General features: G+C 37.9%; 1 protein-coding gene across 1 annotated transcript in view; it reads right to left on the bottom strand.

Moving 5' to 3' along the window:
- Positions 1 to 970: 970 nt before the first annotated feature.
- CCDC125 (coiled-coil domain containing 125) overlaps positions 971 to 17,000 on the bottom strand; it is a 23,391-nt gene continuing 7,361 nt past the window's right edge. Inside the window, exons 6-11 of the mRNA XM_007457079.1 lie at positions 14,150 to 14,232; positions 9,973 to 10,088; positions 7,492 to 7,599; positions 5,958 to 6,132; positions 2,256 to 2,386; positions 971 to 1,423 (exon numbers count right to left, since the gene is read on the bottom strand). Coding sequence (XP_007457141.1) covers positions 1,115 to 1,423; positions 2,256 to 2,386; positions 5,958 to 6,132; positions 7,492 to 7,599; positions 9,973 to 10,088; positions 14,150 to 14,232 — 922 coding nt within the window. The 3' untranslated portion in view covers positions 971 to 1,114. The remainder of the gene's footprint in view (positions 1,424 to 2,255; positions 2,387 to 5,957; positions 6,133 to 7,491; positions 7,600 to 9,972; positions 10,089 to 14,149; positions 14,233 to 17,000) is intronic.

Below are 17,000 nucleotides of genomic sequence, written 5' to 3'. Positions count from 1 at the left end.
CCCTACCTTTTATGTTAAATTATTATATATACTAGGTCTGTGTATGGTCTTTATCCTTTTCTCATTGACCTGCTGTTACACTGTTTTAAATAATGTAGCTTTGTATTACCATCAGGACAATACTTTTTTTTTTTAATTTAATTTTTGTTTTATATTGGAGTATAGTTGATAGGATAAAACATTTTAGTATCTGGCAACAGTAGATCCTCATTATTCCTTTTTTCAAAATGTATTTGCCAATTTTTCAGCTTTTATTATTATTAATGCCAACCATTGCTGTTCCTATAACACAACTATAAATGGTTTATATTGTTACCTTATTATCCTACTGTTAGCTATCTAATTAAGTAGTAATATCTTTTCTTTTCACTAGAGATTAGGTAAGTTTTATAATTGCTGACAAGGTAATGCACTTCCTTTGATATCATTGTGATGCTATTAATATAGTAATATTCCCAAAAGATATTAAAGATTATTACTATGTAATATTTCTAGAAAGATAAAATAATTTTAAATGGCCTAAAATTCAGCATCAAAACCAAGAAGTTAATTCAGAGTGGCCCAAATGCCAGAATTCTGCATAGATCTGGCTACAGAATGTCACTACTCTGACAAAAAGGAAGCTATGAAAAAGGAAGCTATGAAATAGGTAACTAGCAATGACTTTTGAATATACTGCTGCCAAAGTCCCACCATAATAACTTTTTTATTGAAGTGAAGGAAATTTTTTTTTAACTTTATATGGCAAATGAAAAATCCAGAAAAACACAAAACCAGATAAATGTATTCCAAAAATTAACAGTCACTCTTGTTGCTTGAGCCAAAGATCCCTATAAGTCAATCTAAATAATTAATTTTCTTCTCAAAATCACTATTTCTTTGTTTTTAAGATGTTGGCAAATACTGAAAATTTCAGAAATATAGTAATATAATTTATAAATATGTCATCACAGAATACTAATAAATTTCTTGTAGAGAACATTTATTTAAGCTGCTTCCCCAAATTTAGAATACCCAGAAAACACAACTTCTGAAGATGTAGCAACATTTACATGGTCCGTTTTCAAAGTCTCGATATAAACAGCTCTCAGTTCTAATTTCAACTGGTTTGTCTTCAGTACATGATATTTGATGGCAAAGAATAAGATCTTTTAAGAGTTCTTGTGTAGTTTTGATCTGTTTGAAAGTGCTGAATTGAACAAATGCAGCCCACAGAATTAAAAATTTGAACACTTGAATGTACAGGATCACGTAAAACAGGGAATTCTGAAGTTTTCTGCCAGGGGTTTTTAAATGGAGAACTGTCTTTCATAGGACTTTTTTCTTTATTCTCTTTTGAGGTGGTGCCTCTGTCTTCCAAAGCCCGAGCAAGCATGTAACTAACTTTTCTTTGATGAGCCAAAGCTTCTTCTTTATCATTTAACTGCATGCACAGAAATTAAAAACGTACCAGTTAGTATATCACAGAGTACAGAGCTATAGTCAGAAGTATTTCATGAAAATGTTCAATCTCCAATCTAAGCCAGTCAGTATGAATAAATCAATTAGGTGTACACTGATTCCTAAGCATTATGCTACATGTTATTGAGGATTTTTTTTAAAGGAAAAATAGAAAACAGCGTTCTTTCTGTTGAAAAGATTTTTAAGTCATCTGAAGAGAAAGGAGAAAGAAGTATATATTTACATGGTATGTGTGTATATGTGTACATATGTATATATAATACCATGTACTTACCTCTGTGAAAGAATGTTGAAGTTATTTATATAAAAATTGTTTTTATATTTTTATATGCAAATAAACTTTAATACTTTTCTATAGATAAGTATGTCATATAACATGAGTTTCTTTGTATAGTCATCTATGAAATTGAGGATAACAGGACCGATTTCAGGGTTGTGGTAATGATTAAAGGATATAATGCATGAGGAAGTTCGTTGAACACTTTAAAAATTCCTGAATATATAAGTCTTGTCATGAACTGTATATGTAACTGCAGATGACGGAGATGCCTGGACTTAATTACAGGGAGCCTCCTCTTTTCAGAGGTGGAGCTTTAAAGCTGCACAGGAAGAACATGGATGGAAGAAGTGGGAAGCATGTGTGGGGTGTTTAAGGAGATGAAGATCATAATTCTGGGAAATGGTACCTGAAATGGAAACAGAGCATAAAAGTATAGAGCAATAAAGAGTTGAATTAATAGGAAGGAAAAAGATAAGCTCATCCACAGCCTCTAACAAAAAGCAAAGATACTAACCAAATCTATTAGCATCTTAAAGACTTCCTGAGGATCATGCTGGTCATCAATACTCTTAGAACTGTTTTCCAAAGGGAGCATACCCAACAGTTTCTGCCCTAAGGTCTTCTTACTCCTTTGTGATGGTAACCCTAAAATGGAACATGAAAATCCAGCTGAGACACAAAAAGACACTCACTGAAGTACTTCCAGAAAAAGAGGTAAGTGTGAACCTAGGCTAATTCATTCCTAAATCAGCCAGGACCTTGTCCTCTTCAGGTGACCTCTAGCACGAGTGACTCAGGCAGCACAGTGCAGTGGGAAAAGCAGACTTTAGAGCCAGGATTGCAAACACAGGTGAGAGGCCACAGTGTGAGAACCCAGAGCAGCGCCCTCCCACTCTCATTGCTCAGCAGCTGCCCGTGGAAGAATGCAGCCTGTGCTACCTGATAATCTCAGTCTTCCAAAGGAGCCAGCAATCCACATTTGCATGTGAAATCTCCCAGTGTAAAGGTTAGCCACCTGCCCACAATATTTGAGAACACTATTCACTCCCAACAAAACATGTCTGCAGACAGGTGGCCTCTGAACCATGCAAACTCTGCTTTAGAGCCAGAAAGACCTGGACTTGAATCCCCATTTAACCACTTCCTAATGGTATCATGTTGGACAAGTTCTCTGAGCTACATATCCTCACTTCCAGAATGAGAATAATAGTACCTATGCTCTATTGTTGGGTTGCTGTGCCATTAAATAATAGAGCACGGGCTGGGGGAAGGGAGTGGGCAGTTAGTATTGAATGGGGATACAGAGTTTGTTTGGGAAGATGAAAAAGTTCTGGAGATGGATGGTGGTGATGATTATAAAACAATGTGAATGGACTTCTTATCACTTAAAAATGGTTAAAATGGTAAGTTTTTTAAAAATGGATCTAAAGAACCTAGGAGCAGGACAGGAATAAAGATGCAGATGTAGAGAAGGGACCTGAGGATATGGGGAGGGGGAAGGGTAAAATGGGACAAAGTGAAAGAGAAGCATGGACATATATACACTACCAAATGTAAAATAGACAGCTAGTGGGAAGCAGCTGCATAGCACAGGGAGATCAGCTCGGTGCTTTGTGTCCACCTAGAGGGGTGGGATAGGGAGGGTGGGAGGGAGGGAGACGCAAGAGGGAGGGGATCTGGGGATGTATGTATCTGTACAGCTGATTCACTTTGTTATAAAGCAGAAACTAACACACCATTGTAAAGCAATTATACTCCAATAAAGATGTTAAAAAAAAATGTACCTACTTAAAAGAAAAAAGAACGGTAAGTTTTATGCATATTTTATCACAATTAAAAAAAAAAATTGTGAAAGCACCTAGCCCAGCTACTGACATAATGCTTAAAAGTCCACATCCTGCAACTATGTACACTGATATTCCTCTTCATCCATAGTAAGGATGCAATTTGTAGCAGAAAATACAAAATTTATAGGTTTATACAAAGAAAGTTTTCAAGAATGTTTTTAGAATGCTGTGCAAATGGTCTAATGATCAGATAAAGTCTAAAGGGACAATTCCCTTTCCACCCAATCCTGATAAACCACAGTGACTAGGCCTCACACCTGACATTTTTCAATAGCAGCTGTGGCAAAGGGGAAAAGCCAGGCAAGTTGACCAGCTCACCAGTTCTGAGAGTGGATGAATCTGTCTCTATTTTCAATCAAAAAAAAGGAAACATGCTTATAGGCTAACTCTCAGAACTTGTCTAAGCAGCCATATCAAGAAGAAAAGTTAACATAGTGTTAACCACAAATAAGAAAATGACCTGTAACAATCATCTTGTACCAGATTACTGAAGTATATTAAAATGAATCAAAGTCTTGTCACTAAGAAACAAAGAGCTACTAAACCTTTTATGGACTTGTAAAGGCTTTTCAGAGATAAACTAATTATTTTAAATTCTGCTTCCAGTCTCTCTCAGTACCTTAACGGAAAGCAAAGATTGGGAGCTATACCTCTCAAATCATATTTTCTATGGAGAAGTTCCTGAATTCTGTAAAAAGCTAAGAAAGGCAGGAATTCTGGAATATAAAATGAGTACAAGTGCTGAACTGAATATGAATCTACCGCTTCTATTCTTTCTCCCTACTCTTCTCTCTACCTTCCATCAAAACAAAATCAGATTTTCAAAGGGATTTGACTTCAGTTAACACAGAACACCTAGGCTGCCCTCTTAAGAGTATACCTTTGTAAATTTTGCAGTCCAGCTCCTATGAAGGGCCTCACTGAAGAGGTGCTTGAGGAAGATCACCTACACATTTGTTGTTCACGGCAGAACTAGATATTCTTAATGTTTTCCACCAATTCCTCAAAGGCTAAGTACATTGGACTATGTTAACTTATTTCCCTGGCAAATCACTTACCTTGACATTAAGGTTATACCTTTACCTTTTATCAAGGGATTATTATAGAAAATAGCCATATAAATACTAATTTTTTTTTTATTATAAGTGACTGTTGAGGACTTAGCCATTATATTTGCTCACTGGCCTCTGTAAGTCTCATATCAGAAAACACCTTTAGAAGTTAATTTCAGTACAGTGTGGAATGCCTGATTAAGAACGAACAAGAGTTGAACATTATTTCCCCCCTTTTGCCCTGACTTCCACCTGACTAAATACATAGCTTTTATGATCTGCTTTCACCTGCTTTCACAGTTGTTTACTGCTTCTATTTTTATTATCCCTATAAGCTGTTTCTTAACACTTCAGCAGAGATGGGTAAAGTTTAGGTAATGAAGCTAAAATTCACGACACTTGACCCATATACTAATGCTAATATGCACTGTTTGAAAAGAGATATTTCAAACAAAATTAGGTATCTACTATTAAAAGTTTCATTTTTAATACTATAAGAAGATTCTTATTGGTCCTAAATTCATCTGAAAATGAGAGATACTAGAACTAGGATTATGGATTTTGTCAAAATTTAGAAACAGGGTCATGTCAGAATTTGAATACTAAAAATTTACACTTCTTAATAAACTTAACTTTAATCTTTCTTGACTGATAAATGGTTTCAAATTGGAATTTTAAATTGAAGCAATATGAAGCCTACTGAATAATACTTACAAGTGAAAATTGAGATTGACCATTGAGAGAAACTAAAATTTCTAAAAAAATAACAGCTACTTTGTTTATATTGGACAGTCTACATACTTCAATGGCAATTTATTCTCTCATGCCATTTTTGTATATTTTGTTTACACTAATACCATAATGACTCCAAAATGACCATGAACTTTTGATAGGCTTGTGAACCAAAACCTAAACCTTAACTTCTGTTTCACTTTTTATAAGACTATTTTATTAATTTGTCCAATTTAAGATTATTTCTCTACTGTTCAATGTCTCCTTCCAAAGTCACACATTTCAATAAAGTTTAATTAGATAGATTTAATGTTGGGTTCCACTGTTGGGTTCTAGTGCTCTTATTATAAATTTTTTCCACAAAAAATCTCTACCAAAAAAGATTCTCCTGTTATTTTATGGTTTCATCTGCGTAAGTAACACCCAGTGACTCCTTTTTTCCCATGGTTGTTACTTTTTTAGATAAATCATAACTATATGTGAAATTTCAATTATATTCACCATATTAACTGCTTAATCAACTATGATTATAACCAAAAACAACTGAAATTACACCTGATTATTACCATTATAATTCATATTTACCATCATCTTTAAGGTGCTTCCAATTTGTCCCTTTTGTTGCTTTCTTACACATTTTATCCATTTGTGTCAATCTTAGTGCCTGGTCATTTTTCCTCATTAATTGTTGCTCAAATGCAATTCTGAATGCATCTGCCATTATGTAGGCTTCTTCTTTACTCTTCTGCAGAAGTTCCAACTGGTTTTGAAAGAAAGTTTGAGAGGTGTTAGAGGCAAAACCAGAACAATTCTTTCCTGAATGCTGAGTCAGATTAGCAAATGCAGTCTCCCTGCCTAGTAGGAGTTTTCTGCCTGCCCTTGATCTATTGCATCCGCTTAATCTAATTACTACGTGCCATTCTCTTCTGCAGTAGCTGCCCACTCTGAACTAGATTACCAGGAGTTTCTCTTGTGCCTATCAGTTCCCTGGTAATCCTACCCTTAGAGCTCATTATCCTAGATGGGCCTCGTGTATGTCCTGCCCAACAAGGAAGAAGGGAGGATGCCAATGGCTGCATTTCAATTCTGCCTTGGGCCATGCCAGAAAATACCACTGAAAACAATTATGAAAACCATCTTTCAGATACCTCTTACAGCTGACTCTGATCTTTGTAATCTTACGCTTTTCCTGATGAATTGCTAATGTTTAGCTGCTTGCTTTCATATATACTCTGAAGACTAAATTCCAAACCTTCAATAAAAACATTTTAAAAATTATGGTCCATACTGTATTTGTTGTGAAAGCCTAATTATAATGGCAGCTATCATTTGATTAAATGCCAGGCATGGCCCTGTGCTAAACATTATATGTCTACCGTGTTTATTTTTGTTTTGGTTTGGTTTGGTTTTTTTTGCGGTACGCGGGCCTCTCACCGTTGCAGCCTCTCCCGTTGCGGAGCACAGGCTCCGGACGCACAGGCCCAGCGGCCATGGCTCACGGGCCCAGCTGCTCCACGGCATGTGAGATCTTCCCAGACCAGGGCATGAACCCACGTCCCCTGCATCGGCAGGCGGACTCTCAACCACTGCGCCACCAGGGAAGCCCTACCGTGTTTATTTTTGACAACAACCCTCCAAACTAGTTATTAGCCTCCATTTAACATACGCGTCCAAAGCCACAAAGCTGGAAAATGATGGAGCTGAGATTCAAACCTAGGTCTGGCTGGCACAAAGGTTCCTTCCACTGTACCTCGCAGCTTTTCTAATAAGCTTCATGTTTCTCTCTCAGCTCATCGGTGTTGCACATCCTGGTGATTTTAAGCATGTGTGCCTTTTCCTCTAATATCTAGTAATTTTAGGGCCATGTATAGACAAGAAATATGAACTTAGGAAATATTAACTAAAACACAGGCAAACAACTTTTCATGGCTGCAATATCATGCCAAGTAATGTAAATAAAATCCAGTTTATATGTTAATGTTATCATTTAAAACTAAGAATAAGTTCCATAGCCAAAGACTACCAAATTAAGCTAATTATTACATATACTTCCATTTATTCTACTTTGTGTTAATGGAGAAGCAAAAGCAAAGCTGTTACTGTTTTGATAACACAATACCTCCTGTTTGACCTGAAGGAGCATTTTCCGAGTAGATGCTGCCAGTCTGGCACAGGTACAGGGGCTCCCTCTGGGACCGTGACAAAGGCAGGCTCCCAGGACTGCAAGCTTTAAATCCAAAAGAATTATCCTTTACTAAGTGTCACATTGCTCAGCCGTACACAAACACGGGGCACACACACAAACCCATGCACATTTTATTCAAGCACCTAATTCAAAGAAACTGCAAAGGAAAACAAAAATAGGAAGCTGAGACCATGATTTCAGGACCCAAGGGGAAATTTACAAATGAGGAGAGACTTATTACTTGGAACAAAAATACACATGAATTCTGCATTCCTTCTGCTCACGCTCCAAAACCTTTCACTTGGTACCAGTTTCCTATACTTCTGAGTTCTTGGCAGGAACTTGACCTAACGAAGTAAATATAAACATCCACAATATGGATTTCCTGTGACTGGGTTTGGCCTTGCCACCCAGTATTCATTACTGTCAGGTCCTGCCAGGAGAGATGCATGCTCAGAAATTAATGAGTGAATTCTAAGGAAAACAATCATCCTGCCACTCCTAAAAAAATGGTCTATGATCACATAATAAATTCTTAATATATTTCTTGGCTCATCCACTATTCTGGAATTGCATATTGCCCTGATCCTTCAAAACCTGTCTTTGGATCACAATGAAGAAACTAATCCATGTGGGTCACTCCTGGTTGACCACTGTAGCCAGAAGAAAAGTAAGAAATGTACTTTTTTTTTTTTTTTGCAGTACGCGGGCCTCACTGTTGTGGCCTCTCCCGTTGCGGAGCACAGGCTCCGGACGCGCAGGCTCAGCGGCCATGGCTCACAGGCCCAGCTGCTCCGCAGCACGTGGGATCTTCCCGGACCGGGACACGAACCCATGTCCCCTGCATCGCAGGCAGACTCTCAACCACTGCGCCACCAGGGAAGCCCTGTTGTACTTTTTTTAAAAAACCCATTTTGGCAACTAACCACAAGTTGCTTTCCCAAAATATTCCAAGAGCTTCCAGTTTAATGGAGGCGGTCTATGTAACATATTGTGCCATATGTTTTAAAGTTTTATGTGGAACATACTACAAAATTATTGTCTAAGCTTCCTGCTGCTATAAATTTCACATGGACTGGCTTAAAACAGAATCTTATTTTAGAGACTGTTTAGAGAGGAAGATTCCATGGTCTCTCTTAGTGTAAAGGCTATTTCAGAAAATTCCTTCTTGCATTAATGGTAACTGTGAAGTACACAGTGAGCTTTCAGTTGACTCAAGTGTACAAATGGCGGCTATGTGGCAGATTGGTTTCTTCCCTTTTCAACTTCCCGCTCCTGATAATTGGCCCTGCAAAAGCTGCCAAAAGCAACTTAAGACCTGGGTAGGGCCAGTATAAAAATGCAAGGTTTCTGCAAGGACCTCTGCATCCTAATTCTATGTCCTTACCGCAGTGCTCCTTCATCAGCTGGCTCAGGGCCCATGTTCTTGCCTGCCATAAAGTTACTTAGAGCCTACTCAAGATAATAATAAAGCACACTTTTTCTGACCTTTCTCTCCGTTCAGTTTCTTTTCTTTTTCTTTTTTTTTTTTGCTATTACACTAGTTTTCCACCCAGGCAGTAGAGCATGGTGATCAAAAGCACAGACTCTAAACTCTACCTGGGTGTAAATCCCAGCTCCACCACTTAGTAGCTTTGTGACTTTGGGCAAATCACTTAACCCTTCTGTGCCAAAATTACCTCATTTGTAAAATAGGCATTTAATTGTACTCACCTTATTTGGTAGTTGTGAGAATTAAATGTGTTAATCTATGTGAATCACTTAGAACAGTGTCTGGCACTTACTAAGGACTATGTATTTGCTATTATTAGTAGCAGTTGCTTTATCTGAAGTTCTATAATAAGTGAATGGCTACCCCTTCTCACTCCACTGGTATGCTTATTTCTCATGGGTCCCCAGGACACTTGTAAGACATTTCACACCTCAGCAAGCAATTAGCAATGCATCAGCAGATCTTTGTCCTGGACCTGGCTCAACCCCGGAGTGACTGCATCACTTTGGGAAAGTAACTACAACTATCTGAGCCTGAGTTTCCTGCTCTGTAAAATGGGGACAATACCTGCTTTGCAGCCCTCACAAGACCATTACGAAGATCAGATTAAAAAATGTGTGGGAAAGTACTCTGATGCTGTAAGCCTCTACCCAGGGAAGATACTACTAACATACTTTCTGCTAAAGCTGTAGAAAAAGGAAATAAAAGGGACAGGAAGTGGCTAGCACATCCCCTAATGTCCAAGAATGCTGTGCCTGAAAGGTATGGTACCAGCAAGGCTAAAGAGTGGACCTGGGCCTCTCTCACCCTCGGTCTCAAATTGCTAAGTATGGTTCTATCCTAGAAGTGGAGCTGACGGCGACAGAAAGAAAATGGAAGTGGAAAATTTCCCTCCTACTAAACTTTCATACCTGCTTACCTACCTCAAGACCTGAAACCTCTGTAAAGCCACTTGTGTCCTGGCATGTGTTTTCCTGAGCCATCTTCTGCTGTTTGATATCAAGCATGACAAGGGTCTCCAAATACTGTTGATTCAAAACTAGGAAGGGCCATGTAAGAAAGTGTTAGGAGGTCTAACCCCAGCCTCACCTAATCCAGTTAAACCAACACCACATACTTCTTCTAAGCAAGGGATATACAACTACCCACAAAATCTGTCTCCAACCAGAAAATTTGATAGAATAGTGGGTATCAAGTGAGTTAACACTAGATAAAATGTTATTTTTAATGTGGAAATAATTTTGCAACCGAAGTCTGGTCTTCATTTGCTCAAAGAAAATTTGTAGGATTTTCAAAAAGAGAACATACAAAGGCTAATTATCCACACTGTGAGACGATCAGATGATGAAATCTCATATATTGTATTAATGTCAACTCTACCAGCTCTCCAAACTCTATCAGACTTTTCTTTTTTTAGTTAAGAGTTTTCACAAGAGGCTCTCAATGCAAATATTTAGAACAAGAGGGGTCCTGCTATTTACTGGAAAGCAGAATAACAGTAACTTTCCCTCTCTTCTTATAGGGTGGAAGGATAGGGAGGAAGGGATAGGAGTAGTGGTTATGAGCAACTTCTGTCCTGGCACCAACCTAACATGGGGGAAATCACTATCTGCTCAAATTACTGGTGTGGAGAAGCATATCTGTGTGTGCCGTTCTCACCCAGGGGACTGCCACAGTTCACTTATTACACTATGTAAAGTGCCACTCTCGGGCCCACGACCTGACTGAGCACTCATTTTATGCCTTTCGAGCCACCACTTTAAAAGAGTTTCCGCTGGGAATTCCCTGGCAGTCCAGTGGTTAGGGCTCCAGGCTCTCACTGCCAGGGGCCCAGGTTTGATCCCTAGTCAGGGATCTAAGATCCCACATGCCACATGGTGCAGCCAAAACAATTTCTAAAAAGTTGGTACCACCTTAATACTCTTTCATTAACTTTTGTCATATAGTAACTCATTATATAAAAGATATGCTCTGTGTGTGTGTGTATATACACATACGTCTATATAATTTCAAGTCCTTAATGATATTTTGAAAAATATTTGTATTAGTGACAAAGTCACAGAAGACACTTTTATGAGAAAAAATTATGTTGAATAACTATACAATTCTATACTTTTCCTACTAGATTCCCAATAAACATACACCTACTCAGGTTCCTCAAACATCAGGTACTCTACCATTTTGTTTACACTGATTATAAAAACTAAAGGATAAAGGGAGAATCAGGAGAAATTGCTAAATGGGTATAAGGTTTTATTTTGTAGTCATGGAAACGTTTTAGAACTAAATGTTTATAGGCGTTATGTTCACTTTTAAATGGTTTAAGCTATATGAATTTCACCTCAAATTTTTTTTAAATTCGAAAGCCTAACTGATCAAACCCACAGCCAACATCGTTCTCAATGGTGAAAAACTGAAACCATTTCCTCTAAGATCAGGAACAAGACAAGGTTGCCCACTCTCACCACTATTATTCAACATAGTTTTGGAAGTTTTAGTCACAGCAATCAGAGAAGAAAAGGAAATAAAAGGAATACAAATGGGAAAAGAAGAATTAAAGCTGTCACTGTTTGCAGATGACATGATACTATACATAGAGAATCCTAAAGATGCCACCAGAAAACTACTAGAGCTAATCAATGAATTTGGTAAAGTAGCAGGATACAAAATTAATGCACAGAAATCTCTTGCATTCCTATACACTAATGATGAAAAATCTGAAAGAGAAATTAAGGAAAAACTCACGTTTACCACTGCAACAAAAAGAATAAAATACCCAGGAATAAACCTACCTAACGAGACAAAAGACCTGTATGCAGAAAACTATAAGACACTGATGAAAGAAATTAAAGATGATACAAACAGATGGAGAGATATACCATGTTCTTGGATTGGAAGAATCAACATTGTGAAAATGACTCTACTACCCAAAGCACTCTACAGATTCAATGCAATCCCTAACAAACTAACAATGGCATTTTTCACAGAACTAGAACAAAAAATTGCAGAATTTGTATGGAAACACAAAAGACCCCAAATAGCCAAAGCAATCTTAAGAAACAAAAACAGAGCTGGGGGAATTAGGCTCCCTGACTTCAGACTATACTACAAAGCTACAGTAATCAAGACAGTATGGTATTAGCACAAAAACAGAAATATAGATCAATGGAACAGGATAGAAAGCCCAGAGATAAACCCATGCACCTATGGTCACCTTATCTTTGATAAGGAGGCAATAGTATACAATGGAGAAAAGACAGCCTCTTCAATAAGTGGTGCTGGGAAAACTGGACAGCTACATGTAAAAGAATGAAATTAGAACACTTCCTAATACCATACACAAAAATAAACTCCAAATGGATTAAAGACCTAAATGTAAGGCCAGACACTATAAAACTCTTAGAGGAAAACAGGCAGAACACTCTGATGTAAATCACAGCAAGATCCTTTTTGACCCACCTCCTAGAAAAATGGAACTAAAAATAAACAAATGGGACCTAATGAAACTTAAAAGCTTTTGCACAGCAAAGGAAACCACAAACAAGACAAAAAGGCAACCCTCAGAATGGGAGAAATTATTTACAAACAAAGCAACTGACAAAGTATTAATCTCCAAAAAAGCAGCTCATGCAGCTCAATATCAAAAAAACAAACAACCTGGACTTCCCTGGTGACACAGTGGTTAAGAATCCGCCTGCCAATGCAGGGGACACGGGTTTGATCCCTGGGCCGGGAAGATCCCACATGCCATGGAGCAACTAAGCCCATGCACCACAACTACTGAGCCTGTGCTCTAGAGCCCATGAGCCACAACTACTGAGCCCACACGCCACAACTACTGAAGCCCAGGCGCCTAGAGCCCGTGCTCCGCAACAGAAGCCACTGCAAGTGAGAAGCCCACGACACAACGAAGACCCAACGCAGCCAAATTAATTAATTAATTAATTAATAATTAAAAAAAGAATCCAAAAATGGGCAGAAGACCTAGATAGACATTTCTCCAAAGAAGATATACAGATTGCCAACAAACACATGAAAGGATGCTCAACAACACTAATCATTAGAGAAATGCAAATCAAAACTACAAATGAGGTACCACCTCACACCAGTCAGAATCATCAAAAAATCTACAAACAATAAATGCTGAAGAGGGTGTAGAGAAAAGGGAACCCTCTTGCACTGTTGGTGAGAATGTAAGTTGATACAGCCACTATGGAGAACAGTATGGAGGTTCTTAAAAAACTAAAAGTAGACCTACCAGATGCCCCAGCAATCCCACTACTGGGCATATACCCTGAGAAAACCATAATTCAAAAAGAGTCACGTCCTACAATGTTCACTGCAGCTCTATTTACAACAGCCAGGACATGGAAGCAACCTAAGTGTCCATCGACAGATGAATGGATAAAGATGTGGCACATATATACAATGGAGTATTACTCGGCCATAAAAAGAAATGAAATTGAGTTATTTGTAGCGAGGTGGATGGACCTAGAGTCTGTCATACAGAGTGAAGTAAGTCAGAAAGAGAAAAACATATACCGTATGCTAACACATATATATGGAATCTAAAAAAAAAAATAGTTCTGATGAACCTAGGGGCAGGACAGGAATAAAGACACAGACGTAAAGAAGGGACTAGAGGACACGGGGAGGGGGAAGGGTAAGCTGGGACGAAGTGAGAGAGTGGCATGGACATACATACACTACCAAATGTAAAACAGATAGCTAGTGGGAAACAGCCGCATAGCACAGGGAGATCAGCTCGGTGCTTTGTGACCGCCTAGAGGGATGGGATAAGGAGGGTGGGAGGAAGATGCAAGAGGGAGAGGATATGGGGATATATGTATACATATAGCTGATTCACTTTGTTATACAGCAGAAACGAACACAACACTGTAAAGCAATTATACTCCAATAAAGCTGTTAAAAAAAGAAACCTAACTGATGCATTTCTTCTCTTTTATCCTTAAAATATGTTATTTCAAAATATTAGCACTTTGTCTATTGATATTTTGTTCTTAACATAGGACATTCTATATAAAACTGATCTTTTAACATAGTATTTTTAAAGAATTATCAAAATACCACTCTACTTACTTGTATTTTCAGACTTGAGCATTTTAATTTCTTCTGTTTTCAGTTTCAAAGTTTCTTTGAGGACTGCATTTTCACAGTTTAGCCTGGAAAAAAGTACCCTCCAAGTAACTAAAACATTAATACTTTGTAGGTGAATGAGAATATTTAACCCCATAATTAGAACACGAAAACCCTAATATAATTTTTCTTACATCAAAACAGTCTAGAATTTATATATGTAATAAAATAAAAATTTAAAGGAGTGTGGTTAGACTTTGAACTTACTCTTAACCCTTCTGTATACTTAGCTGAGAAAGTATCAGAACCAGAAATACCTCTAAGTCATCTATTTTGAACATTCATTCTCTTTACTAAAGTTTCAATCAAGTTAATAACCATTTGAACACCAACTACATGCTTAGGTCACCTTCCAAAATTTGCATAAAAAGATACATAGGGAGGTACAAACTTCCAGTTGTAAAATAAATAAGTCCTGGGGATGCAATGTACAGCATGAAGCCTGTAGCTAACAATTATTGTACAGTATTTGAAAGCTGCTAAGAGAGTAGACCTTAAAAGTTCTCAACATAAGAAAAAAACTGTAATGATGTACGGCAATGGATATTAACTAGATTTATTGTGATGATCATTTTGCAACATATACAAATATCAAATCATTATATTGTACACCTGAAACTAATACACTGTTATATGTCAATTATACCTCAATTCAAGAAAAAGATACATAGGGAGCCTTATCTATTGAATGAAAATTGGAATTACTTACAAGAGTTCCTAAATTGCCCAGCATCAGGACTTCCCTGGTGGCGCAGTGGTTAAGAATCCTCCTGCCAATGCAGGGGACACGGGTTCGAGCCCTGGTCCGGGAAGATCCCACGTGCCGCAGAGCAACTAAGCCCACAAGCCACAGCTACTGAGTCCGCGTGCCACAACTAGTGAGCGCGCGTGCCACAACTACTGAAGCCCGCATGCCTAGAGCCCGTGCTCCGCAACAAGAAAAGCCACTGCAATGAGAAGCCCATGCACCACAACGAATAGTCCCCACTCTCAGCAACTAGAGAAAGCCTGCACGCAGCAATGAAGACCCAACACAGCCAAAAATAAGTAAATAAATAAATTTATAAAGGAAAAAAAAAAGGTGCTTTATTCCTCAAGGGCTATAGACATTGCTTGAGAAACTGATTTCACGTTTTATTAATTTGTAGGTAATTCATGGAATGGGAATGTCTTAGATTTACATTTCTTGTTTTTTAGATATAACTGACATATTACATTAGTTCAGGTGTACAACACGACTCAACACCTGTACATATCACAAAATGTTCACCACAATACAGTCAACATGCATCACATACATGGATACAGATTTTTTTTTCTTGTGATGTGAACCACATTTCACTTTTAATTGAGAAACTTTAACTTCATGACTACCGTTTTACTGATACGAGGCCTGTCCCAAGCACAGCGTGTAATATTCCCTAGGAATATCACGTCTTGATAGGTATTTTATTTAAAGTTATAAATTAGACCAGATGATCTGGTGACCGTTTTTAATTACAATTCAGGCTAAATTTAATTCAGGCTAAAAACAAAACTGTAAACAAATATGGAACTCTAGTTAATGGGTTTGATTTTACAATGGTATGTATTAGCATTTCTAAAGTTACTTTCCGTATAGTCTATGGTGGAACAAATAAGTAAACATACAGGGTAACTGGAGCCAGGTTTCTCCTTGTGGGACTTACAGATGCAGAGAGGGGCAAGGCTAAGATGAACCCTGTGGTGGTGTTCTGCAACTGGAGATATGAGTATGATCTCATTGATATGTGACAGATACATACATACATAAATGATAAAGAGACAGGTAGATAGATGATAAATCGATGACATAGAAAGATAGATAGATAGATGTATATATATGTGTGTCTGCATCTGTGTATTTTCCAACTCTGTCCTCTGAGAGGAACTTCACGCAGTGAATCCTCAGTAGTAATGAGCACACCTAGCACTCAGATCTTGATTTCTAAACACCATTCCCCATTAAAAGGAACTGCTTGCTGCTTGAAGAAATACCTAATACTGTAGGCATACTGGCCTAGAATATCTTGTACCAGGAAGCAAGAAAGTGCTCAAAGAAAAATAGATGTCAAAAAGTCACAGGAACACCTGTGCTTGATGGGGCTCCCACTGACCGAAGTTGGAAAACTTTAAGCAACAAAAGAAATTATGGTAGTAATAGCTTTTAACCCACTGAATAATGCAAGAATCCTTGAATCCGTATTGGTATAAACAAACAAATGAGAAGGAAAAACTCTTGTTTACAGTAAAATGCCAACATACAAATGTAGAAAGAATAAGGGAATTAGAAAATTACCATTTGGCAACCACTGTAGTAATAATTGCTTCAGGTAGAATATCAGTGGATATAAAAACGAGTGGGTGAAAAGTCTGATGAGTCACAGCATATTTACATAATTTTCAAGTATCTCTCCACAAGATGCTTATTAATTACAAGGGGAAAAATAGTGACTTAATAGTGGAGAATGAGGGCAGACACCATACCTTAACCAAGTGATCAAGATTCACATCTGAGGAATAGGACAAATCAGCACCACATGCCTCCTGATATGATGGACTAAGAATACATTGCTTCAGTGGTAATATTGCCCAAAATGCATAACCCAATTCAAGCCAGAAGCATCAGATACCCTCATTGTAGGATATTCTATAAAATAATGGGCCTGTCCACCTCAAAAAAAATGTAAAGGTTATAAAAGATAAACAATGGGCTTCCCTGGTGGCGCAGTGCTTGAGAGTCCGCCTGCCGATGCAGGAGACGCGGGTTGGGGCC

The sequence above is a fragment of the Lipotes vexillifer genome, unplaced genomic scaffold, assembly GCF_000442215.2.
Source record: "Lipotes vexillifer unplaced genomic scaffold, Lipotes_vexillifer_v1.1 scaffold241, whole genome shotgun sequence".
Lineage (NCBI taxonomy): Eukaryota > Metazoa > Chordata > Mammalia > Artiodactyla > Lipotidae > Lipotes > Lipotes vexillifer.
Note: the sequence above shows the minus strand (reverse complement) of the source record. Positions and strands in the feature narration are given on the sequence as shown.